At 45.6% G+C, this 27,323-nt stretch overlaps 1 protein-coding gene across 1 annotated transcript in view; it reads right to left on the bottom strand.

Annotated features, from left to right (window-relative positions):
* Positions 1 to 9,245: 9,245 nt before the first annotated feature.
* Positions 9,246 to 27,323, bottom strand: part of SCAI (suppressor of cancer cell invasion) — a 65,091-nt gene continuing 47,013 nt past the window's right edge. The window contains 7 exon segments of the mRNA XM_032232385.1: positions 9,246 to 10,690; positions 15,167 to 15,191; positions 15,193 to 15,248; positions 15,250 to 15,266; positions 16,416 to 16,589; positions 23,635 to 23,707; positions 26,554 to 26,635. Of these exon segments, the coding sequence (XP_032088276.1) occupies positions 10,541 to 10,690; positions 15,167 to 15,191; positions 15,193 to 15,248; positions 15,250 to 15,266; positions 16,416 to 16,589; positions 23,635 to 23,707; positions 26,554 to 26,635 (577 nt within the window). The 3' untranslated portion in view covers positions 9,246 to 10,540.

Genomic DNA, 27,323 nt, shown 5'->3' with positions numbered 1-27,323 from the left:
TGAAGATTAAGAGCACTGAGAATCTAACATACCGACAGATCCTATGTGGCCCCTAAGAGTTGGCACCAACCTAATAGCACATAATAGCCCCCTTTTTTTCCCCCAATGGTAACTTTAAACCATGGCTAAATGAATGAACTCAAGGTCAAGGACTACCCATTGCATATTTTATTCAAAGCCCCAACTTTTTCATTTCATCAAGAGCCGAGGTGGCGCAGTGGTTAGGGTGCAGTACTGCAGGCCACTTCAGCTGACTGTTATCTGTAGTTCAGCTGTTCTAATCTCACCAGCTCAAGGTTGACTCAGCCTTCCATCCTTCCGAGGTGGGTGAAATGAGGACCCAGATTGTGGGGGGCGATATGCTGACTCTGTAAACCGCTTAGAGAGGGCTGAAAGCCCTATGAAGCGGTATATAAGTCTAACTGCTATTGCTATCAGCTCACAAAGGCCGATAAATGTATCTTAAATATATTTATATATTTCTTCTTAATAAAGATCTCTTAGTAAAATTTGCTAGTCGGAAAAGGGTGCTATTGAGACTTCTTACTTTTTGATACGTAGACTTAACATAGCGCTTCTCTTACAGTGTCTAAAGACATACAGGTAGTCCACGACTTACAACGGTTCATTCCATGACCATTTGAAGTTAACGACGGGGAAAAGTGTGACTGTTTTTCACACTTGTATGACTACTGTAGCATCCCCTTGGTGACGTGATTTACATTCAGATGCTTGGCGACTTGACTCATATTTATGACGGTTGCAGTCCTGTGATCCCCTTTTGACAAACCAGATTCACTTAACAACCGTGTTACTGATTTAAACACTGCGGTGATCCAGTTCACAAACGTTGACAAGAGAAGTCCGTAAAACGGGGCAAAACTTCCCTTAACCAATTTCTCACTCAGCAACATAAATGTTGAGCTCAATTGTCGTAAGTTAAGAACTACCTGTATTATCTAGGGGAGACATGATAGCAGTCTTCCAATATCTCAGGGGCTGCCCCAAAGAAGAGGGAGTCAAGCTATTCTCCAAGGCAATGTAACAAGTTGCCTCCAGAAATCATAGGCACTCCATCACTGAAGGTTTTTAAGAAGAGACTAGAGAGTCACTTATCTGAAATGGTATAGGTTCTCCTGCTTGAGCAGGGGGCTGGACTAGAAGACCTCCAAGGTCCTTTCCAGCTCTGTTGTAGTCTAGTATAGTCTAATGAAGAGAAGGACCAGGGGAGACATGATAGCAGTCTTCCAATATCTCAGGGGTTGCCACAAAGAAGAGGGAGTCAAGCTATTCTCCAAAGCACCTGAGGGCAGGACAAGAAGCAATGGGTGGAAACTAATCAAGGAGAGAAGCAACTTAGAATTATGGAGAAATTTCCGGACAGTTAGAACAATTACTCAGTGGAACAAGTTGCCTCCAGAAGTTGTGAATGCTCCAACACTGGAAGTTTTTAAGAAGATGTTGGATAACCATTTGTCTGAAGTGGTGTAGGGTTTCCTGCCTAAACAGGGGGTTGGACTAGAAGACTTCCAAGGTGTCTTCCAACTGTTATTCTATTCTATCTTTAAGGGAAAAAACACCATGATATGACAATTTAAAAAAGTTCACCACATGGGCTTATTTGTAAAAATAACAAAGGGGGGGGGGGATATAGTAACCTAGAAAAGTGTAAGGGAAACCCAAAGATTGTCTCTGCAGTAGCACTGTTCTAAAAATCACGTGGCAACCCAGAGACCGACGGACGTTATTTGAATCCCGACCTTCTCATCTTAAGAGGCTCCAAGGCACAGCATTAAGCAAATATGTTTATTGTATATTGGTTATACATATAATCTGAGTGGGGCTCGATACAAAAACCCATTTATACACAACCAACGAATGTATTCACATTCTAAGTGAACGTAACCGACATGGGGGTGGGGGGAAAAATCTTCAATACACCAAGAGCAAAACCCCAGATAGGTCATACTTCTTCTCGGGCGACATAAAAGCTGGCATGTGGGTTGGTTTCCTGGCAAGTATTTCTCGCTCGTTTGGACGCTGCGTTGGGTCTCCAGAGAGGATCACAGTGTTAGGTTGAAAAATTCAGGACGGGGTGGAACCGTCTTCCCGGAAGTTGTCAAATCGACGGAAGTTGGGACAACTCCCCATGGCCAAGTCAACGCAAAGCAACCCAACGGGGCTAACTCAACACGGGCCGACTCAACAAATTATGCCAAGCCGTTTCACGTTCTTTTTAAATTTGGGGTCATCCACTTTTTCATTCCTCTCCCTTCCTTTGCATCCTTTAACGGTTCTTTCCCCCCCTCGCTTGTGCGATAGGAAGGGATAACTCCCGCCTTGCAACAAGTTGGCCAACAGAGAGCTGTCCCTCGGCCCTACAGAAGTTGCGCCATATCGTGCTCGAAAAAAAGAGTTGAACCCTTTAGGGGGGGAAAAAAGAAGAAGACGACAGCTGCACAAACCACAGTGTGAATGATCAACAATCGGCCAACCGACAGGGAGAGAAAATTCGAAAGGAAAAGAAAAAAGGACCGACAGATGAATAAGATGTGTGGCTTACGTAATTCTGACACGTCAGATAGACAGACAATTCTACGAGGGCTACAGGAAGGATTCCCACATCAAATGGACTTGGGTGGCACAGGTGCCATTCATTCTTGGCAGCTGGTGGAGGGGTGCAGAGCCGTTTACGAGGTTGCAAACCAGAATACCCCACCCCTCCCTGCCTGGAAAAATGCTCCGCATCAGGGGAGGAGAAATAATAAAGAGAGGTGTACAATCAGGAATGTTGTAGAAATCTCAAGTCATCACGTGGATAGGTTGGCACCGATTACATGGACGGGTATCAAAGATGGCCCTGTGTACAGGAGCAACGTTATGTACAACAACACAACATGCACTACTACGGAGCAGCAGCACTTAAAGAGTTCGGCCGACATAAAGCGGTTGTGCTTCCATCCCTTTCGCAGAGATGCTAAGAGAAAACAGTTGTGCGTGTATGTGTGTGTGTGTGTGTGTGTGCGGGTGTCCTACCACTTGCATCACACTTCAATAACAAGTCGGGTTGCAGAGTAGCTTTGCCTAGATAATTTAAAAAAAAAAAAAACACTAACAAGGCAAAAGGTTTTTTTTTTCCTTTTAAATTACGACTTCCAAATAATGGGGTGCGTTTTTAGGAACAAAAACCAGGCAGGTTGTTAAAAAAAAAAAACCCAACAACAACAACAACAGAAGTCTGTTTTCCTTTCCTTTTCTTTTTTTTTTTGGGGGGGGGGAAGAGAAAAAAATAAAAAACTGAAGAAAAACGTCGCAAAAAACAGAATCGCCAGGCAATCAAGAGAGCGCCCTGCCAAGATTCGAACCGGGAAACGCACGCTAGCGTTTGACTTCCTGCAAGTTGGTTGGAATTATGGTGCAAATCCTACCCCGGTGTTGGCGAACCTGTTCGCCACCGTGCGCAGAAAGGGGACGCGCGCCCATGCAGCGGAAAAACGGAAGAGTAGCCGCAGAATCTCATCTTCCCAGCACCCGGATTTGGGGAGGCTGCTCTTCCTGTTTCTGCTGCCCCCACGTGCATAAAGACTAGCTGGCCAGTGAGCATGAACCCAGAAGAGCAACAGGCTCGCGTGGCCCAGAGAGATGTTTCTGCGTGCCACTTCCGGCACGCATGCCATGGGCTTGCCATCACCGGTTCACCGACAAATGCACGCTCGACAAAAGCGCGACTGACAAAACCACGGCGAGAAAACCGCGAGTTCTAAATCGCACCAACGAATGAGCGCAGAAGCGCGCCGACAACAGCGCGCCGACAAAAGCGTGCCTTCAACAAACAAGGAATAACCGTGAGTTCTAAACCTAACCCTAAACCTAACCCTGAATGTAACCCTTACCTTAACTGAAATCGCGCTTTTGTCGGCGCATTGTTGTGGGTGCGTTTATGACATCGCGGTTTTTGTCGGCACGGTTTTGTCAGCGCGCTTTTGTCATGTGCACATTTGTCGGGTCACGCCATCACCATCGTATCCTATTGGAACAAACATTTTTTCCTGGAAAGAGATATCCTTTCTATATTCATTTCTCTCTCTCTCTCTCTCTCTCATTCTCTCTCTCCCTATCTGTCTCTCTCTTTCTCTCCCTCCCTCTGTCTGTCTGTCTCTCTATCTCTCCCTCCCTCCCTCACTACCTCTCTCTCTCTCTCTCTGTCTAAGCCCATGATGATGAACCTATGGCCATTTCTGAGGGCATGCGAGGCGTTCCCCTCTCAGCTGATTTTCGGCCTTGATTTTCAGTTTTGATTTTCAACCGTTTTTCGCCCTCCGGAGGCATCCCTGAAGCCTCCAAACTTCTGGTTTGCGTGTTGGACCATTTTTCACCCTCCCCAGGCTCCTAGAAAGCCTCTGGAGCCTGGGGAGGGCAAAAAAACGGACTTACCAGGCCCACCGGAAGTCGGAAAATGGGCCGTTTTCGGCCTCTGGGGGGGCAGAGGAGGCCGTTTTCGCCCTCTCCAGGCTCCAAGAAAGCCGTGCATGCATGCCAGGGTGGGATCGCGCGCGGGTGCGCAGGAGACACAGCGCAGGGAGGCGTTAAATTATAGCGGTGGTGCGGTTTTGGCATGCGAGGCGAAAAAGGTTGTGCCATCGCTGCTCTAAGCTCTTCGTGCTGCTTTGGATCCATATTAAGTCATCCCCAAACTGAAGGATGGGAATCCAGAAACTCCCCTTACCAACTAAAGATTTCAATGAACCTGTTCTAAAATCTGACTCAAACTCATCGTATTACTCAGCACGTATCGGCCGATGGAAACAACAAGTTGTGGTAGTTGTGTTGTTGTTGTTTAAAAAAAAAAAACAAGTGTGCCACAGGGCTCAGTGCTAAATTTCTGTAAACGTTTGGCTGCATTCTTCAAACGTTCCCACGCCAGCAAAGGACTTAAAAGAGGATCGCCATGGCGGAGACTGTGCCGCATTTTAAAAAAAAAATACAAGAATGTGCCAAGCAGACTCATAAAAACAAATGAAAGACACATAAATAATCATGCAAAAATGCTACCAAAGGGTAGGATATTTTTTTTTTAAAAAAAAAAACAGGCCCAGATCTTCAACCGATCGTAAGGACTTGCGGTTACTAGAATTCTGAACCACCCATAAAAGTCAAGCTGGAAAGGACGTGTCCAAAATTGTTTCTGAAGCATTTTGCTTTGAACACTGGAAAAGGAAGGAAGGGAGGGAGGAGACGGAGGGAGAAAGGAAACAGGAAAGGAGGGGGGGAAAGAAGGAGAGGGAAGGGAGGGAGGAAGAAAGGAAACAGGGAAGGAAAGAAGGATACAGGAAAGAAAGAAGGAAGAAGGAAACAGGAAGGAAAGAAGGAAGGAGATGGAGGGAGGGAGGAGACAGAAGGATGGAGGTGATGGAGGGAGGAGACGGAAGGAGGGAGGGAGGGAGGAAATGGAGGGAGGGAAAGAAGGAAGGAAGGAGAGGGAGGGAGGAAACAGGAAGGGAGGGAAAGGAAGTAAAAGGAAGGAAAGAAAGAAGGAGATGAAGGGAGGGAGGGAGGAGACAGAAGGAGGGAGGGAGGAAGAAAGGAAACAGAGGGAGGGAGGGAAAGAAGAAAGGAAGGGGAGGGAGGGAGGAGAGGGAAGAAGGAAACAAACAAACAGGAAGGGAGGGAAAGAAGAAAGGAAGGAGAGTGAGGGAGGAGAGGGAGGGAAGAAGGAAACAAACAAACAGGAAGGGAGGGAAAGAAGGAAGGAAGAGGAAGAAAGGAAATGGAGGGAGGGAAAGAAGGAAGGAAACAGGGAGGGAAAGAAGGAAGGAAGGAAGGAGGGACCTGTAACACATTAGAACACTATGGATAATGTTAAATTTGACTAGAAAAAACACCTCCTTCAAAGTAATAAGCCAGTGTTTGCTTATCCTAAGAAGCATTGTTGTTGTTGCTTATTCTCCCTTTACACTTGTCTATTTAGCTGCCTTGATAGGACAAAGAAAGGAAAGCTGGTTTGTTGTGCTTAAACTCCGGAAGATATGTGCATTCTATTTAACAAGACTTTGGTCCCAACTTGGTTTAGGATGCCTTCCCTTTGCTTGCAAGCCATTTCCCACCTTCACTGAGAAGGCCTGGTGAAAGACAGCACGGAATTGGGATCCGGGGGGACAGTCAAATTCCGGCCATTAAAGCAAAGACAAATTCTGCCCGTTAAAGCAATTCAGGTGTCGGTGCAGCCACCTTTGCAAGAATGCAGTAGAGGGAAGGAGAGATGTGCCCTCTTCCTTCACACAAATCCTGCAACAACAGGATAAGCAGACACTGATCTGATTCTCAAAACATTCCTTCCCAACAGATCCTTCGTAACGTCTCCAGATCTCCGTAAGGAGAGAGGAGAGCATGGTCCCAAGTGAAACCTGCTCTAATCAGAAGACTCAATTGTTTCAAGATCCCTTCCCTTCTTATGTTTAGCTTTTCCAGCGGCCCAAACTTGGTTTGTTTTGGTAAGGACCACGGTCTGAAATCTATGCCCTTTTGGGAAAACACATCGGAAAGGCAAGACAAAATAACTAAAACGCGCCAGGTGTCGCCGGGAACTTTTAAAGCAAGGTCCTTTCCTCGACATCTGTTTCTCTAGAACATCCTATGCCGATGGCAAAAGCAGAAGTTACAATCTCCAGAGAATCAGGCACTTAAAATTTAACCAGAAGGAAAGGGATGTCAAACCAGGGTCAAAACTAGAGACCGCCTGTGGTTAAAGTGAGTGTCTTCTCTTTCAAGGCCTTATTCGTAACTTTAGGGCTGCAACCTACACGTACCAGGGGATACAGTAAGGATTAGTGTCCTAAACACTTGTGGACTTCAAATTCTCCACCCTTCGGGGACATCTGGAGAACATGGAGGTCAGTAGAAGGTGCCCTAGTAAAGTTCTCCCTTCCAAGGGTATGCAGAGCCAAGCCGGACGAGACGAAGCTGGAGCGAGACCACTGCACAATCCTACCATCGCCCATCCGTCGTCCCCGTCGTTGCAACGGGAGACACCAAGCTAAACGTTGAACTCCAGCAAAGATGCTTCCCTAGATAAGGACGGATAGAAACGGCCTTTCATCAGCTTCTTCCAGCACAGCCTCATTGGAAGCCAAAGTGGAAGGACACCCAAAGAACTTAGCAACCAGGAGGTTGAAGCATGCGGGGAGGACAATTTACCACCCCAGGGGTTGGCTGGTGACAACCTGAAGAGCGTTTCTTGACGAATGTCCCCTTTGAGGGGCCTGACTTGGGTTGAGAACCTCCTACGTACACTTTAAAAGTAAAATGAAATTCAAAAAATAATTGTACAACGAGGGTTCCAAGGTCTTCCTTATTTATAAATATATCTACATATTTACATGCACACGTACACATTTACAACTCGGCGGGGCACGGGTAAGGGCAGACGCGTGACGACAACGCTGCGCCCAGGCCATCAGCAACGAACAAAACTGGGCGGAAATCACAACAAAGCACCACGGAAGGAAACGCGCTGCGCAGAGCCGGGACCCAACCAAACGCCATTAAAAAGAGAGTTTGCTATGAAGCTGCTTATTTGATTGCCAAGTCAACAATGAAGGCATTTCAAAACCAGACCTACCTCCTTCCTTCCTTTCCTTCCCTCCCTTCTTTCCATTTACTCTTACTCCTTCCTTTCTTTCTTCCCTTCCTCCTCCTCCCTTTCTTTTTCTTCCTTTTTCTTTCTTTCTTTTTTCCTTCCTCAAAAGGGGATTTTCCTCCCTTTCTCTTTCTTTTTTTCCTTCAAGAGGATGTTCCTCCCTTTCTTTCTTCCTTTTTCTTTCTCTCTCTTTTTCCTTCCTCAAGAGGATTTTCCTCCCTTTTCTTCCTTTTTCTTTTTTTCTTACTCGAAAGAGGATTTTCCTCCCTTTTCTTTCTCTCTTTCTTTTTTCCTTCCTCAAGAGGATTTCCCTCCCTTTCCTTCTTCCTTTTTCTTTCTCTCTCGCTTCTTTTTTCCTTCCCCAAAAGAGGATTTTCCTCCCTTTTCTTTTTTGAGGATTTTCCTCCCTTTCTTCCTTTTTCTTTCTTTTTTCCTTCCTCAAGAGGATTTTCCTCCCTTTTTCTTCCTTTTTCTTTCTTTTTTCCTTCCTCAAGAGGATTTCCTCCCTTTTTTCTTCCTTTTTCTTTTTTCCTTCCTCAAGAGGATTTTCCTCCCTTTCTTTCTTTTTCTTTCTTTTTTCCTTCCTCAAAAGAGGATTTTCCTCCCTTTTTTCTTCCTTTTTCTTTTTTCCTTCCTCAAAAGAGCAGGAGTTTTTTTAAAAAAAAAACAAAAAAAAACACCTATATCATCATCTTCATTGCACTTTAGGCCCGACCTAAGGCACCTTCCTGCTCTCCCCAACACAAGGGTTGCCTTCCTTCCGAACGGCAACCGATGACTCCCAAGCTTGCTGCTCCTTTAGCCTCACTCGCAAAGCAGCTCGCAGGACGCTTGGAAGAAGCAGACATGGAGATTTTTTTTAAAAAAAAAACTGTTATTTCCTTGGGCATCCAGACCAAAAGAAAGGGCGTCCTTCTTCCCCAGCCCTCCTCCTTCCAGACTCGCTCAATCCTAGCTACCTGAAGGAATCCCGTTTGATCCACATGGATCTTCTCAACTTTTCAAAACCATCCCTTCATCTATGGCGGAATAACATGCCTCTGCGGAGACTTCCCTACCACCCTTTTTAAAAATAATAATAATAATAGGAGGGGATGGAATTGTGTGCTCACTCTAGTTTAGTCCAAATACATTGAATTTCATCAATGTACCCTTTTGTTTGTGATGTTGTGTGTGGTGTGAAGAAGCATAGGATGGGATCTTTGAAAACAGCAGCATGTGGACCCAAAGCCCACAGAATGATTTCCTCAGATCTCCTTCTCAATCTTGATGTCTGGAAATGCCATTTTCCCCCACATCTACAGGACGTCTTTGCTGGGCCTCTATTAAAATTGTCCTTTAGGTTGTCTTAGCTACATCAAGCCCAAGTCATCGGAGACTGACTGGAAGCCAAGAGATGCAAACTTGAGGTCCTTCCAAGAAAGCTTTTCGAGATAGGTCTCAATTCTTGAGTTGTCTACTCCTTAAAGCCAGATGCTGAAGATCACAGGAGACCTACCCCCCTGTTGTCTTCTTCTCCACTCCTTCCAAAGAGAAACCTTTTCAGATGCCTCCTCTTCACCTTTCCCCAAAAGTCCAGCAAAACCAAAGCTTCCTTTTTGTGGTCCTACGGTCTTCCCACGAGTCCTATTCGTCTTCCTTCTTGTCTACCAGCTCTGGAAGGTAGACATTTCTCCCTGGCAGTTAAGAAGAAGAGATGAGGGACCTTCCCATCATTGGGTTGTCTCTTTTGAGCACAGGCAATGATTGTTCTTCCGTTTTTCTTCACCAGGCGAACTTTGAAGTAAGGTATGGGATGAAAGCAGCTCTTTCAGAAGTTGAGGTGGAAGGATTGGAGACAAAGGGCCATCTCAGAATCTTCCATATTGCAGCGAGAATCGACGATGGTTGCGTGAAGAGAAAGGGGTGGCATTTATTTTATTTTATGCTCACAGGTTGAAGCCCAAACGGAAGGAAATGCACAGAGGGTGGTCCATGCTAAGAAAGGGTCAATTTTTTGAGGTGATAATGGGTCCTCCAGCCAAAAATCTAGGTTTTGAGGGATAAAACCCAGCATCCTTAGTCAACGTGCAAGATAGGCTGATTTCTCAAAAGAAAGAAAAGAAACTTATGGGACAATGCTACATTTTCTGAAGTTTACACAACCATCCTTTGCACGGAGCTCGATTCTTTTTTGGGTGTAGAGCGGGGATTGATAAAGCCGATTGACTTATTGCTGTCTACTTTGGAGCATCTGAAGTCCCGCCGTTCAGGTTTTAAATTCTTTGGGGGAAATAGAAGATGGTGATTATTATTATTCTGATTGTTTTTTTTTTCCCCTCTCCTCTCTTCTTCTTTTTTTCCCTCTCTCTCTTTTTTTTTTTTTTTGCTTTCAGATTTTTAAAAACAGTACAAAAATAAAGAATTTGCACACGAGGGCTTAAAAGTGACTGGCTGCATTTTCAATCTCGAGGGAGAGTGAATGTGCGCGCTCTCACATGTGCGTGTGTGTGTTATTGTTGTTGCGTAGCCAGCGATGTCTTCCAAATCCAAAAAAAAAAAAAAAGGCTTTAAAACCCCACCAGACTGCTTCAGTCTAAAATTGTAAAACTTTCGTAGGAGGGGGTTGTTTTTATTTTTTTTATCAAAACTGAGCCCACGCAGAATGGAACAGCTGCGCGCGCCTCTTCCCCCTTTCTTTCCACTTTGCTTTTTTTTTAAAAAAAAAACAATAACACCTGTCAAGTTCAAAAATAAAACTCAAGTAAATTCCTGCGTGTGTCTGTGTGCGAGTGGATGTTCGTGTTTAGAAAACTGCACCATTTCCAAAAAGAAAAAAAAAAACAATAATTTTGCAGCGAGGGTTTTAAAAAAAAAATCCCCGCAGTTGAAAGATCTCCGAGAAACTGCTGCCTTTCTCCGCGCTTAATAATCGTCCAGGGTGGTTTCCAAAAATACGTTTCGGACATCCAATATCGAAGCCAATTCCAAGATGTGCTTTTGGAGGTGTGGGTTTTCCACCGTTTCGTCCCTGGGCAGTTGGGGATACGATTCGGGATAATTCCTCGTTTCTTGCTGGAAGGGAAAAGGAAGGGAAAACAAGAAGACAAGTCACCAAGAGCAATAGAAGGATCCTGAAACATGGACATCATAAGGCAGAACAGAAGAATTACAGCTGGAAGAAAACAGCAATACAAAAACATAGTACAAAGGATATACTGTGTTTCTCCAAAAATAAGACAGGGCTTTATTTTTTCTTGACCCCTGAAACTAACACTTGGGCTTATTTTGGGAGAGGTCTTTTTTATTTCGGAGGTGCAGGAAGCGGCGAGAATGGTCACCTCATGGCTGCTGCTGTGTTGCAATATTTTGGGGGAGGGGTTATTTTTAGGGCATGCACTCAAAAGCTTGATAGGGTTTATTACCCCGGGAGGTCTTATTTCTGGGGAAAGAGGGAAGCGATACCACTAGTTCAGGGATCTGCAATCTTAAACACTCAAAGAGCCATTTGGACCCGTTTCCCACCGAAAAGAAAAACACGGGGGGGGGGGGCACAAAACCTGGGTGGGCGTGGCCACCTCAACATCGCTCCTGTTAGGAATATAATTCTAACGGTTGGGTTGGCAATTATATAAATCAGTGTTTCCCAACCTTGGCCATTGAAAGATGTTCGGACTTCAACTCCCAGAATTCCCCAGCCAGCATTTGCTGGCTGGGGAATTCTGGGAGTTGAAGTCCAGATCTCTTCAAGTTTGACAAGGTTGGGAAACACTGATATAAATCATGTAACAATGTTGTACCTGTTCTTTAAATCATACTGTAAATGTGATTGGTTGCTGTTTTCCTCAATCAGCCATAAGAGGGAGCCAGAACGACTGTTAGTTCTCTGTTCGTTAGATGCTGATCTGATCTGATCTGAGTGTTGTGGAAGCTGGCTGTTAGAAAGTGCCGTAAGCTATTGTAAGTTTTGCAACTGCTAGCAAACTTTGAATACTGAACTGATTATAAGATACTGGACTATGTTATTTGGATTATCCCTTAACTGAAAGACATTGATGACTGACTGTCTTGTCCGTGTATGACTTGGACTGTTTGATGGACTCTGATACCCCTATTTCCACAAAAGTAAAACCCTATTTAAACTGCAGTGTCTCTGTATGCTGGTTTGTGTGTTCTCCAACACAACTCTCACAACGCTTTCCTGAACATACTCGCTCTCCTAACGGGGAGCTTACCTAACAGCTCCCACCCAGTCACATGACCTGCCCCAGCCATGCCTGCCTGGGGTTTGTGGCTCTGGGTGCTTCCCCCTTCTTTCTCTTGGCCCCGCTGATAAGGGAAGAGGAAAGCCAGGCTTGGGGGATGGCCCCCACCCCACAAGATCCACCCCCACCGTTCTCTCCCAGCCCTCTTTAATGGCGGCAACAGCAAATGTACCGTGATTTTCCCACCGAGCTTAAGGCAGCGGTGGTGAGACCCCTTCTGAAGAAACCGTCCCTGGATCCAGCTATTCTTAATAACTACCGTCCAGTCTCCAACCTTCCCTATGTGGGGAAGGTTGTTGAGAAAGTGGTGGCCCTCCAGCTTCAGCGTACCTTGGAGGAAGCAAACTATCTTGACCCCTTCCAGTCCGGCTTCCGACCAGGTTACAGCACAGAAACCGCTTTGGTCGCATTGACCGATGATCTCTGGAGAGCTAGGGATGGAGGCTTTGCGTCCATCCTGGTTCTCCTTGACCTCTCAGCGGCTTTCGATACCATCGACCATGGTATCCTTCTGCGACGACTGCGGGAGGTGGGAGTGGGCGGCACTGTTTTGCAGTGGTTCTCCTCCTACCTCTCGGACAGGTCGCAGTCGGTGTTGGTGGGTGGGCAGAGATCGTCCCCAAGGCCCCTAACATGTGGGGTGCCACAGGGGTCGGTCTTGTCCCCCCTCCTATTCAACATATACATGAAACCGCTGGGCGAGATCATTCGGAGGCACGGGATAAAGTATCACCAATATGCGGACGATACTCAATTTTATCTGTCCGCCCCGTGCCAACTCAATGAAGCGGTGGACGTGATGGAACAGGGTCTGGAAGCTGTTAAAGACTGGATGAGAGCAAACAAACTGGTGCTCAACCCAGACAAGACCGAGTGGCTGTTGTGTTTTCCTCCCAATAATTTGACCACCGTACCATCAATCAGGCTGGGGGGACAAAATTTTATACCCCTCAGATAGGGTCCGCAACTTGGGAGTCCTCCTGGATCCACAGCTGAGTTTTGATCACCATCTATCGGCTGTGAACCAGGGGGGGCATTTGCCCAGGTTCGCCTGGTGCGCCAGTTGCGGCCCTACCTGAATCGGGAGGCTCTCACGACAGTCACTCGAGCCCTTGTGATCTCTAAGCTGGAATACTGCAACGTGCTCTACATGGGGCTGCCCTTGAAGAGCACCCGGAGACTTCAGCTAGTACAGAACGCGGCCGCGCGAGTGATTGTGGGCGCACCTCGGTTCGCCCACATAACACCTATCCTCCGCGAGCTGCGCTGGCTGCCTGTGGATCTCCGGTGCAATTCAAGGTCTTACTTACCACCTATAAAGCGCTCCATGGTAGTGGATCTGACTATTTGAGAGACCGCCTTCTGCCAATAACCTCCCTGCGTCCCATCAGATCGCATAGAGCGGGCCTCCTCCGTATTCCATCCGCCAGTCAGTGCCCACTGGCGACTACCCGGAGGAGAGCCTTCTCAGTTGCTGCTCCGACGCTATGGAACAATCTCCCCGTGGAGATTCGTACCCTGACCACAGTCCAGGCCTTCCGTACAGCCCTCAAGATCTGGCTAGCCCGTCAGGCCTGGGGATAAACTCTTCCGCCCCTCCCGAATGCTGAGAGAATGTTGTGTTTTTAGTATTTTTCAGTTATTGCACATTTCTTTTTATGTTTTGTCTTCACTCCCCTTCCTTTATTATTGTAAGCCGCCCTGAGTCCCCTCAGGGAAGGGGACTATAAATGCTATTAAAATCTACAAAATCTACAAAAAATGAAGGCGGGACGCTGTTGCTGCGCAAATGCAGGTGCTCTTTGCTCCTACACTAAGGCTCTGGCCATGTCATTGCCGCGACAGGGATCTCTCTGCTGCGACAGGGCAACAGGGAGCCGCATGTGGCTCTGGAGCCGCAGGTTGCCGACCCCAGCACTAGCTGCTTAGAAACACTTCAAATTTGGTACTCAATGCCTTTTGATGTGAAGTTTTTGTCCCGATACTCATCGTCTCTTTTGTACTCAACGCTACAAGCTAGAATGTGTTGGCTGCCTTGTGATTCACTACATTATTCCTAGTAGTAAAAATTTGTTTGATAGTCATAATTTTTAGTACTCATTGCGCCCCTGGGGAGCAATAATGCTGAGTACTGAAACACAATAAAACATTTACATCTCTAACAAAATTGAGCGGAAATCCAGTGGAACTATTTGAAATATGGAGCTTTGCAAACCCCTTCAGGCTATGCCCCATTTGAGAGGGAGGGAGGGGAGGGAGGGTGGGAGGGAGGAAGGAATGAAGAAGATAAGAAAGAGGGAGGGAGGAAGGAGAAATAAGGATGGATGGGAAGGAAGGAAGGAAGGAAGGAAGGAAGGAAGGAAGGAAGGAAGGAAGGAAGGAAAGAGATATGGGAGGGAGGGCGGAAGGAAGGAGAGATAAGGAAGGATAGGAGGGAGGGAGGGAGGGAGGAAGGAAGGAAGGAAGGAAAGAAAGAAAGAGAGATATATGGATGGGAGGGAGGACGGCAGGAAGGAAAGATAAGGATGGATGGGCGAAAGGAAGGAAGGAGAGATAAGGAGGATGGGAGGGAGGGAGGGAGGGAGGGAGGAAGGAAGGAAGGAAGGAAGGAAGGAAGGAAGGAAAGAAAGAGAGATATATGGATGGGAGGGAGGACGGCAGGAAGGAAAGATAAGGATGGATGGGCGAAAGGAAGGAAGGAGAGATAAGGAAGGATGGGAGGGAGGGAGGGAGGGAGGAAAGAAGGAAGGAAGGAAGGAAAGAAAGAGAGATATGGATGGGAGGGAGGACGGCAGGAAGGAAAGATAAGGATGGAGGGCGAGAAAGGAAGGAAGGAGAGATAAGGAAGGATGGGAGGGAGGGAGGGAGGAAAGAAGGAAGGAGGAAGAAGAAGGAAGGAAGGAGGAAGGAAGGAAGGAAAGAAAGAGAGATATATGGATGGGAGGGAGGACGGCAGGAAGGAAAGATAAGAGGATGGGATGGGCGAGGAAGGAAGGAGAGATAAGGAAGGATGGGAGGGAGGGAGGGAGGAAAGAAGGAAGGAGGAAGGGAAGGAAGGAAGGAAGGAAGGAAGGAAGGAAGGAAGGAAGGAAAGAAAGAGAGATATAGGATGGGAGGGAGGACGGCAGGAAGAAAGATAAGGATGGATGGGCGAAAGGAAGGAAGGAGAGATAAGGAGGGAGGAGGGAGGGAGGGAGGGAGGGAGAAAGAAAGAAAGAAAGAAAGAAAGAAAAAGAAAGAAAGAAAAAGAAAGAAAGAAAGAAAGAAGAAAGAAAGATTGCCATACCCTGAAGATTTTGTGCATTCTCATGTAGTGAGCAGAAGATGAACCTCGTTAGAAGCAAGCGCAGGAATTCATCTCCAAAAAAACTGGAGAAAGGCTTGGTCTACAATAAGGGTAAAGAAAGAGAGAAAACTGAAATTAGAATACAGAAAGCCCTCAATTTATGACAATTCATTTACAACCATTTGGTGCTGAAAAAAAAAGTCAATATACAATGCACCTCAACTTCTACCTAACACAATCTCATTCAACCTGCACCTACTTCAACATAATACCTAACACGGTGTACTTCAACTGCTACCTAACCCAACCTACTTCAATATATCAACTGATAAAAGTTACCTACACATAGCAGCATAACGGTAAGTGGCTTTGAGTTACTTGTGAGTTTCATTTTACCAGGATTCAGAAGTCTCTACATTCTCTTGACAGGCCTACCCCCCCACAACGTTCCCTCCCTTCTTCATCCAAGCCGTTCCCGGGAACATGGGAGATCAAAATCAGGATTCTAAGCCACTGTGGTGGCCTCCCAGTGAAGCTGGCAGCAGATTCGGACTGTGAGGAGGGTTGGAGAGGAAGGTGGGCCAGTCCTGGAATCTGGGGAAGGCTCTGAGGAAGGCTCTGTGTCGGAGGCAGAGAGGGGGCCAGGGCCGTCTGACAGTTATCAGCTGCCTTCGGAGTCAGACATCATTGAGGCAGAAGAACAGCTGGAGCCTGTTCCCAGTGTGCACATGCACAGAGTTGCCAGACGAAGGAAACAGATAAAGAACAGGGATGGACTTGGGAGTAAGGGCCACAGGTGGACAATGAATGCCCCCTCCCAGAGGAAATAACAGAGGAGCGAAAGGGGAGTGGAGTTTGCAGGAGACAATTAGTTCGCTTCATTGGTTCATGACTCTCCGAGACTCCTTGCCAAGTTCTGCAGATGTCAGCCTGGCAGCTCTCCAAGCCAGAGAAGGTCTGTGACCATAAATCCTCCCTTGAAAAACTTTGCTGGATGTGAATGAGCAGAATTCACGGTCAATTAATAAAAGGAGTTTTTTTCGGGACCAGGAGTTTGCTTCAGGCTCTTGGGAAGCCTCGGTCAGAACAGCCACCTCATTTGATTCCTGAAGATTAGGAACCGCTTTTGAACGTGGCGGTCAAGCCAACTCTTGACCTAATCAAACGAACAAGCTACCCGATCTACACCTAAGTGGCTATTATCCCTGCTGGCCAGATGTTTGCCTCTTTCTTTCCTTTGAAAGCATACCTATGGAGCGGGAATGAGTCAAGAGTTGTGCAATATCCCGGTTGATTTTACGAAGGTAATCGTGACATTTGTCCCAGAGTCCTTTGCGCATGCTTGATAGTCCAGAGACGAACAGGAATGCCATGAGTGGGTTGTTCAGAAAGAAAGTGAAGAGGCTTCCTCGTTGTGATTGTTCTACAAGACAATAAAACCAAACAATTTCACATTGTACCCAACAGAAACAAGACGAGAGAGAGAGAGAGAGAGAGAGAGAGAGAGAGAGAGAGAGAGAGAGAGAGAGAGAGAGGGAGACAGACAGAGACAGAGACACACAGAGAGAGACAGACATAGAGACACAGACAAAGAGACAAAGAGAGAGAGACAAAAGAGAGAGACAGACAGACAGACAGACAGAGAGAGACAGAGAGAGAGAGACAGAGAAAGAGACAGAGACAGATAGACAGACAGACAGAGAGAGAGAGAGAAACTGACAGACAGAGAGACAGACAAAGAGAGACAGACAGACATAGAGACAGAGAGAGACAGAGTGAGAGAGAGACAGAGTGAGAGAGAGACAGAGACAGAGAGACAGACATAGAGAGACACATAGAGAGAGAGAGACAAAGAGAGAGAGAGAGACAAAAGAGAGACAGACAGACATAGAGAGAGACAAGGAGAGACACAAAGAGAGACAGACAAAGAGAGACAGAGAGAGACAGAGAGACAGAGAGACAAACAAAGAGAGACAGACAGACATAGAGAGACAAAGAGACAGAGAGAGACAGAGTGAGAGAGAGAGACAGAGAGACAGACATAGAGACACACATAGAGAGAGACAAAGAGACAAAGAGAGAGAGACAAAAGAGAGAGAGAGACAGACATAGAGAGAGACAAAGAGACAAAGAGAGACAGAGACAAAGAGAGAGACAGAGAGACAAAGAGAGACAGACAGACAAAGAGAGACAAAGAGACAGAGCGAGCGAGAGAGAGACACAGATAAAGAGACACAGACATAGAGAGAGAAAAAGAAAGAGGCAAAGAGAGAGAGAAAGACAGATAGAGTGAGAGACAGATAGAGAGAGACAGACAGACATAGGGAGAGAGACAGAGAGACAGAGAGACAGAGAGAGAGAGAGAGAGAGAGAGAGGGAGGGAGGGAGGGAGGGAGGGAGGGACGGAGTGAGAGAGAGAGAGATTAATTATACAACCATCCCAGTCCATTGGTAGTAAATTGATAGCATAGAAACAAAATGGAATGAATTCATCCGTTAAGAGTCTTTGGGGGAAATGGCATTTCCCCATCTTCTCTCTGCTGGAGACATTCACCGTTTGGTGTTGTATTGTGGTTGTCGTTGTTGTTTTTAAAAGGGAATATTTTGTTTCCGGCCTTAACTTCCCTACCAGTTCTTCTCAATCTTGGTGACAATTAAGATGGGGGGAGGATTTCAAATTCTGGGACTTGAAATCCAGCCATTTTTAAGAGTCGCCAAATTTGAGAAACATGCTTCTAGATGGCAAATAGCCCTCGACTTATGACCCGCAACGGAGACCCAAATTTCCATTACTAAGCAAAGCAGTCGCTAAGTGAGTTTCGCCCCATTTTACACCCTATGTTGCCACTGCGATTTAGCGAATCTCCACCGTCGTTACATCAGCGACACGGTCGTTCAAGCGAATCTGACTTGGCTTCTCCAAAAGTTCCAAAATGGGAATATGGGACCTTAGGAGGCTGCGACCCCCGTCGCAAATACGAGACGGTTGCCAAGATTTTGATCGTGCTGCAACGACCGTGTGGAAGCCGGCCGCCAGGGACTTTTCCCCCAGTGCCGTTGTAACTCCGAACGGTCGTTAAACGAGTCAAGGTGGCAAGTCCAGGGCTGCCTATCGTATTTTTTTCCCCCACCATTTTTCCAGGGACCCAGAGACAATTCCCCCCCCCCTCGTGACGGAAGAGGACTTACCTCTCAAGCCAAACGGTGAAATCTCCAGCTTCTCTCATGCCTTCACGGCTGACCACCAGTTTCCTGTGTCACAAATTATGTCACCAGACTGGACTTCATGCTGGGAAGGAGGTGGGGAAGGGGTGTCTCTCTCTCTCTCTCTCTCTCTCTCTCTCTTTCCCTCTCACTCGGAGAGCGACCCCTCTCCACCAGTTACAGTTTATAGGGACTGGAAAAACGGGTGGGAAAATTAATTGGTATCGAGCGCCTTTCAAACCAGTCAACTACCGTATTTTCCGGAGTATAAGATGCTCCGAAGTATAAGACGCACCTAGCTTTTGAGGAGGAAAACAAGGTGTGGGGGGGGGGAATCTGCCTCTGCCTCCCAGCAATTTGCCTCCTTGCAGCAAAGAGCAAACAGACGATATACATTGTTTGTGATGTTAAATTTCAGACTATACTTGTACAGAAGCTGTTGAAATTGATGTGGCTTTCTGGAAGTAGACATTATTTAAATGTATTTAAATCTATTTAAAAGAAGATACAATAGCACTGGGCCTCTTCAGATCAAGCATTTATTTTAAAAAGCTCCTTCATTTTGTTAAGTTGTCTAGAACAATAATACAGCAGTCTTTAAAAAATAAGTCGAATAATTTGAACATTCTATAGGCATTTATAGTTACGGACTTACAGTATCTCCTTGCAGCAAACAGCAAACAGCCTGTTTCAGTTCAGCCTGATTAGAAAGGGGGGGGGAAATCTGCCTCTGCCTCCCAGCAATTTGCCTCCTTGCAGCAAACAGCAAGTTTCACTTTCAATTTTCAGCCTATTGCCGCCTCCACAAGCCCCATTTTCCCCGTTTGCTGCGAGGAGGCAAATTGCTAGGAGGCAGAGGCCAAAGCGGGTGGGGGCTGGTGGGTGGGTGGGGCTACATTCGGTGTATAAGACGCACTCAAATGTTCACCCTCTTTTAGGGGGGGGGAGTGCATCTTATACTCTGAAAAATACGGTAGTGAGTTCCCAACCAAGATTCGCTAAGGGCGTCCCTTTTCTTTTTCCCAGGACGCAACTGGGCTTCCTTGTTTTTTTTTCCTTTGAAGACATTTCGCTTCTCATCCGAGGCGCTTCCTCAGCTCTGACTGGATGGCGAGGGATGGAAGGATTTATTTTCCTTGCCGACAGAGATGGTCATTTGCATCCTTTTTAGAGAGAGACGTTGAGGCCGCTTGGAGGTGACCTCAGGGTCACCTGAGCGGGGCCAATGGGTGTGGAGTCCGCAACAGAGTCCTTTCCGCAGTTCCAAGAAGACTCCACGCCCATTTGCGCTGCACAGGTGACCCCGAGGAGGCGGATAAAACCTCCAAGTGGCCTCAAGGACTCTCTAAAAGGATGCAAATGACCAGCTGTCTGCAAGGAGCATCAACCCTTCCATTCCCCACCATCCAGTCAGAGCGGAAGAATCTTCTCGGATGAAAAACAAAGGCAGTCCAGTTATGCCTCTTGAAAAAAGAAAAGCATCTTTGGGACAACCATGAGCTAATGCAGTGGCTCCCAAACTTGGCAACTTTAAGACTTGTGGACTTCAACTCCCAGAATTCTCCAGCCAGCAGAGCAGAGCTGGCTGGAGAATTCTGGGAGTTGAAGTCCACAAGTCTTAAAGTTGCCAAGTTTGGGAACCACTGAGCTAATGGATGACGGAGAATCTCCAAAGACATTTGCCAAGGATGCCAGTAACCTTTCCACTAAACCAGTCCCAGACCAGCAAAGTCAGCTACCTGTTTGGCTTGAAACAAAAAAACCTGCCAAGACCAACACTCAATGCAAGCCGCTGTACAAGTAGTCCTTTCAACCCCTCCTACGACGACGTTGTAACTTTAAAACGGTCACTAACTGAACTACGTGTAACGAGGACTATACTTTTCTCTTCTTCTTTCCAGCGAGTTTAGATAAGAAGGACCTCTGCAGCTTTTAAATTCCACCCTGTCTCTAATTAAAACTCAACTGGAGAGGAAACTGGAAACGCCTTCTACATTCCAAAGAAAAATTTACGGGACTCCCGATTCCAAGATAAGCTACATTCCTGAGCTCCATCCAAGTTTTCTTTCCTAGTTTTCTCTCCTCCTCGTCTGATTAAAAGTCGCCAGGAATCGTGCGACGGACAGAGGATTTTGCTGGCTCTCTGTAAAAAAAACGTTGCCTTTGCAAAGTTGGGCAGCTGTGAAAATTCTTCCCAAGACGAAAGGGATTTTTTTTTTAATCATCATCAGAACATGCCGACTTTTTATACTGCCCTTCCGTTCCTGAAACGCCACCGCGGCATTCCTTAAATTCCAAAACCCCACGGGGACGGGAGTTGTTGGCAGGTCACACTGCGCTCAACAGCTTGTGCGTTTTCCTATACGACCGCGGCAAGCCACAGCCCTTCTCCTTCCCCCAGCTGCTTTTATCCTCCTTTCGTTGACGAGCAAAAAAAAAAAAAAGATGCCCTTTGCATTGGTTAGAGCGCTTCCCTTTCTAAATTTCATCCCAATATCCCGGCCTCTTTAATGCAACTTCTTATTTCCCCGCGTCACGGATCGTCCGCCACTCGGGTTTCCCCGAAAGAGCAATGTCGTTAGGGTTGAAGGAAGCACCCCGATTTCCTTTGAAGGGGAATAGTAATAAGGATACAAGTTTGTTGGTTTTAGTAGAAACATTAGTTTTCGGTAACACACATATATTATGCCTCGTATTTGTAATGTATATGCTTGCATGATGTTAAGTGCCTTTTAAGTGCCCGGAGTCCTTCGGGATTGGGCGGCCTATAAATTTATTAAATACTTAAAATACTTAAATACTTGTTCCCTGCAACTGACTTTCCGCGGCCCTGTTATTAGGATCCGCAGAATACCTGGCAAATGTCAAAACCTGTGATCCTTGCCACTTGAACTCTTATCAATCTGCAATCTATGGGCATAGAACATATCCCGGGAATGGAGCTGTAAAGAGCTATAAAACTGACACCTTTGATATGTCCCACTTCCGCCTAAGAACTGTGTCTCGCTTTTAGCAATAGCAATAGCAATAGCAATAGCAGTTAGACTTATATACCGCTTCATAGGGCTTTCAGCCCTCTCTAAGCGGTTTACAGAGTCAGCATATCTCCCCCACAGTCTGGGTCCTCATTTCACCCACCTCGGAAGGATGGAAGGCTGAGTCAACCTTGAGCCGGTGAGATTTACCGAACTGCAGATAGCAGTCAGCTGAAGTGGCCTGCAGTACTGCACCCTAACCACTGCGCCACCTCGGCTCTTGATCTGTGCCCCTTCATAACAGGGGGCCAAATGACCAATCGTGGGAACAGAGGAAAGAGATAATGCTGATGCGGCTAGTGAGGAGTATTGCAAAGCCAGAATGTTATTCTGTGATGTCTCTTAACTGTATAAAAAGGAGCTATGCCTTCTCTGAAGGGTAAGTTCTTCCCCGCATGTCCTTGGGGTATGTTGGGAACAACTGACCATCATGTCTTTAAACCTCGATTCAAAGATTAAACACTGATTGTTATTCAAGCCTCCTTTTAAGTCTCATGTTGTCTCTTGGGTGTTTTCTCAAACTTCTATGGGTTCTCAGCGTATTCTCAAACCTTACACCTTCTACTATAATTTTACATAAGAGATCAGGCTTGAATGAATGGGGAGACTCAGCATTCGTTCTTCAATGCTGAGTTGAGCGGCTGGCCGCTTGCCGACGTTTCGTCGCCTGACTGGGTAACATCATCAGTGAACTGTTGTGGCCCAGCAGGAGCCGTTGGAGCTGCCGCTAGACTCCGACAGCGAGGGGTCCTATGAGTCAGCTCTGGAGGATGTGGAGGACCCTGGACAGGGTTCCGACTCCGAGCAGGGCGCAGAGAGGCTGGTTGGCCACCAGGAGGCACCTGAGCCTTGGACCAGTGGGGAGGAGACAAGGGAGAGTGATCCAGAAGCCAGCAGTGAGTTGTTCCTGGATGCACGCCATCGAAGAGCTACTCGGCGTCAGGAACAATTACGCAATTACAGGAGGTAATTACGCTCAGCTGGTGGCCATTAGGCTCCTCTCCAGACTATAAAAGAGACTGCTTATGCCACGCCCTTCTTGCAGAAGTCAATGCTTTGACTAAAGAGAAACTAACTTGGCAGGCTGGATTGCTGCCAAGGTTTGTCTGAGTTGCTGCCAAGATCCTTATCTGTTTGTTTGGCTTTCAGCCACCGAGATTCTGGTCTTGTTATTAAAGGTCATTCCATTTAAGCTTGTCTCGGCTTTCGTTACTGGACGGAGCAGGGGGTCAGAACAGTGAACTATAGGTAATCCTTGGCTTACAACTATCATTAAGCTCATGCCGGATTTTACGGCCTGTGAACATGGCGGCCATTAAACAAATTCATTGTCCGCAATGTATATATGTATATGTGTATGTATGTGTGTGTGTGTGTGTGTGTGTGTGTGTGTGTGTATGTATGTATGTATGTATGTATGTATATATGTTATGTTTGTGCTGATAAATAATATATATATTAGATTTTTACAACTCCTGGTAAGCTCCAATTATGGGAGGAAGCTGACTGCTTCCATCATCTGTCAATCGGCTCGTCACAAGAGTCCATCACGACAGAAACCCAATATTTTTACTGTTGCCTTTGTTATATTTGTGTTGGTTTTTTTTATTTGTGCTGATAAATAAATAAAGGGAGACTAGTATAGATCTATTTCAAGCTGATGAGAGCTAAATAGCTTGAAATAGATCTATACTAGTCTCCCTTTATTTATTTATCAGCACAAATAAAAAAAACAACACACACACAAACACACACACACACACACACACACATATATATATTTGCCAGAAACTGGAAGTACAGATAGTCCTCAGCTTACGACCACGAAGGAGCCAACAATTGTTGCTAAGCGAGGCAGTTAGTTGTTAATGGAGTTTTATCCCATTTTACCACCTTTCTTTCACAATCCTTAAGCCAATCCCGGCAGCGGTTAACAGCCTAGTTGTGAAGAGAATCTGATGTTCCCGAGACACACACACACACCCGGGGACGCTGCGACCCGTCGTAAATATGAGTCCGTGGCCACGCGGTTGAATTTGGATCACGTGACTGGGGGGGGGATTGCAACCGTCGTAAGTCTGAAAAAAACGCACCTAAGTCCTGGTTTTTTTTCAGTGTTGTCGTAACTTCAAACTGTCGCTAAAATGGACTGTCGTAAGTTGAGGACCACCTGTAAACAGCTTCCCAGCCAACCTCCCCCCACACCCTCGTGATACCGTGACTGCCTACCTTGCAACGCTTTTGGATATGTGGTTGGAGAAAGCAAGCAGACCAGCGGCTGCCCGAACAAGTTGGTGAAATTCTAGAAGGGAAGCAGAAAAAGGCGTCTCGGAGACAGTTCCGCTCTTAACGATACCCTGAAAATAAGGCCTCCCCCAGATGATAAGCCCAATCTGACTTTTGAGTGGATGCACTAAAATAAGCCCTCCCTGAAAATATTGCAACACAGCAGCAGCCAGGAGGTGACCCTGCTCACCGCCTCCTGCACCTCAAAAATAATAAGACCTCCCCGAAGGGAAAGAACATGGAAAGGGAAAGAAAATGGAAAGAAAATGGAAAGGGAAAGAAAATGGAAAGGAAAGGAAAGGAAAAGAAAAGAAAAGAAAAGGGAAAGAACATGGAAAAGAAAATAGAAAGGAAAAGAAATGGAAAGGAAAAGAAAATAGAAAGGAAAAGAAAATAGAAAGGAAAAGAAAATGGAAAGGAAAAGAAAAGAAAAGAAAAGGGAAAGGGAAAGAACATGGAAAAGAAAAGAAAATAGAAAGGAAAAGAAATGGAAAGGAAAAGAAAATAGAAAGGAAAAGAAAATGGAAAGGAAAAGAAAATAGAAAGGAAAAGAAAATGGAAAGGAAAAGAAAAGAAAAGAAAAGGGAAAGGGAAAGGGAAAGAACATGGAAAAGAAAAGAAAATAGAAAGGAAAAGAAATGGAAAGGAAAAGAAAATAGAAAGGAAAAGAAAAGAAAATGGAAAGAACCACTCAGCGAAAAGAAAATATCTTCCTTCTTGAGCGGATTGGTTATCATCATCATCATCATCATCATTATTATTATTATTTAATATTAAACATAAACATTCAATGTCTATATGAACAGTGTGTTGTTTTTCAGAAATAGTAATAATACAATAATATTCATAAGATTAATGACAATCACATCATACTAATAATATTTGCTTATCCATTTTAATAAATCTTCAATCTAGTTAATCATTTCCTTAGGCTTTTAAGTTTCTAACTTCTGTTTCTGCTGGTTAGCCATTGATGGAACAAATCCCACATTAAAAAGTATTCGGTTTCTTCCTTCTCCTTAACTTTGAATATTAGTCTATCCGTTCCTGCACATCCTACCCTGTTTCCCTGAAAAAAAGACCTCCCCGGGTAATAAGCCCAATAGGGCTTTTGAGTGCATGTGCTAAAATAAGCCCTCCCCTGAAAATAAGCCCTACCTGAAAATATCGCGACACAGCAGCAGCCAGGAGGTGACCACACTCACCGCCTCCTGCACCTCAAAAATAATAAGACCTCCCCAAAAATAAGGCCAAGCGCTTATTTCAGGGAGTCAAAAGAAAATAAGACCCTTTCTTATTTCTGGGGAAACACGGTAATAATAATAAAAAGAAACAAAAAGGTATTTTTAATTAAATCCACGGTTCTAGAAGCATGTGTCCAATCGGTCGGATCCAGGAATCCATCAATTGCGCATCCGGAAATCATATGGATGACACAACGGGATATTTCTCCCAGCGTGGGAGGGACATGCTGAGAAGCCAAATTAAGACGTTCTTCTTCTTCGTAACATATTCCTCGCTGGCAGGAATGCTAGGGGGGATGCTGTGAATTTTAGCAGGTGGTAAACCCAAGGGAGGGGGAGACGAGAACAGAGGTGGTCCCTGACTTACGACCACATTTGAGCGCCGAATTTACGTCCCGTGAAAAACAGCTATTGTGATTTCAAACGGTAAGAAAACAAATGGTTGTAAGTCGAGAATTACCTGGGTAACTGCACCAGCTTTGCATTTCCTGCCTGGTATTGAGGAACTAACCTATAAAACAACACTATTCCTTTCCCCCACCATCTATCTCTCATTCCCTCTCTCCCTTTCTCTTTTTCTCTCTTTCTCTTCTTTTCTTTCTATTTTCTCTTTCTTTCTCCCTCTTTCTCCACTCACCTCTCTCTCATTCCCTTCTCTCTTTCTCTTTTCCCTTTCTCCTCCTTTCTTTCTCTTTTCTTGTCTTTTATCTTTCTCGTTCTCTCTCTTTCTTTCTCCCTCTTTCTCTCTCCACCCTCGCTCTCATTCCCTCTTTCCCTTTCACTCTTCTCCTTCTCTCTCTTCTTTCTCTTTTCTTTTTCTTCTCTCTTTTCTTCTCCTCTTTCTTCTCCCTCTTTCTTTCCCCCTCTCACTCTCATTCCTTCTCTCCCCCTCCTTCTCTCTTCTCTTTCTTTTCTCTTTGTCTTCTTTCTCTTTTCTTGTTCTCTTTGTCTTTTTCTCTCTTTCTCTTTTCTCTTTCTTTCTCCCCCTCGCTCTCACTCCCTCTTTCCCTTTCTCTTTCTCTCTCTTTTCTCTTTCTTTTCTTTTTCTTTCTCTTTCTCTCTCTCTTCTTTCTCCTCTTTCTTCTCCCTCTTTCTTTCCCCCTCTCTCTCACATTCCTTCTCTCCCTTTCTTTCGCTTCTCTTTCTTTCTCTTTTCTCTTTCTCTTCTCTCTTTCTCCCTTTCTTTTCTCTTTCTCTTTCTCCATTTTCTCTTTCTCTCCCTCCCCCCCCTCTCTCTCACCCCCATCTTTTAGCAATGTGCTGATTAAGCACATTGCTTCTGTCTGAGCGGAGGTAGCGCAAGACGATTTATGAGTTGAAGAGCTTAGGGGGGGGGGGGGAAATTCCTATCTGCAAAATAGCAGCCAGGACAGAGTTGCTGGCCTTAGCAAAAAGGAAGAAAATACAAAGTTGTGGACAGAAGGAAACAACGGCTGCCAAAAAATAGATTTACAGTTTATTCCTCATTTGCAACTTTAAGGGCTGGATCCCAAGAAATATTTCTCAAACCTTAAGCTAATTTCCTCCTCTTGGCCTCTTCATTCCATTCCCTACGTAAGCCAAACATATATCCCTGGATAATATGCTGAAGAGGATTAGTAACTCTAAAGAGACTTACCTTGTAGGCGACGCTGTTCGATGAATCCACTATGACGAACAGAGGCTTCCTGGTGAAAGGATAGAGATCACCAGGGTGCAAGCTGGAAGAAGAAAAAAAAAGGGAGATGGAAAATCCAGAATGTGTAAGAAAGAGATGACATCCTTCCACACAGTATCTCTGGGAATCACGTGATCCGCTTTTGCTTCTCACAAGCAAAGCCAATGGAGATTCGCTTAACAACCCTGTTACTGACATTAACACATGCAATGATTCGCTTAACAACTGTGGCAAGTTAAGAGCCAGAATGACTGTTAGCTCTCTGTTCGTTAGATGCTGGGCTGATCTGATCCGAGTGTTTTGGAAGCTGGCTGTTAGAAAGTGCATTGAGCTATTGTAAGTTTTGCAACTGCTAGCAAACTTTGAGTACCGGACTGTTCGTATGTTTATGGACTATGTTATTTGGATTATCCCTTAACTGAAAGACGTTGATGACTGACTGTCTTATCCGTCTATGACTTGGACTGTTTGATGGACTCTGATACCTCTATTTCCACAAAAGTAAAAGCCTATTTAAACTGCAGTGTCTCTTAATTCAAGTTTAAGTTTAATTTTATTTATAGGCCGCCCAATCCCGGAGGACTCCGGGCGGCTTACAGAAAGGGAAAAGAAAGAAAACAAAAGAAAATAAAAATAAAATAGAACAAGTTAAAAAACAACAAACATAGATACATTCATTTCAGTCGGGGCTGGACCTCAACAATGAGGTCAACAGCCCCAGGCCTGCCGGA

Source organism: Thamnophis elegans, chromosome 16, assembly GCF_009769535.1.
Source record: "Thamnophis elegans isolate rThaEle1 chromosome 16, rThaEle1.pri, whole genome shotgun sequence".
Classification (NCBI taxonomy): domain Eukaryota; kingdom Metazoa; phylum Chordata; class Lepidosauria; order Squamata; family Colubridae; genus Thamnophis; species Thamnophis elegans.
The sequence above is the reverse complement of the archived record's forward strand: the minus strand, read 5'-3'. Positions and strand labels throughout refer to the sequence as shown.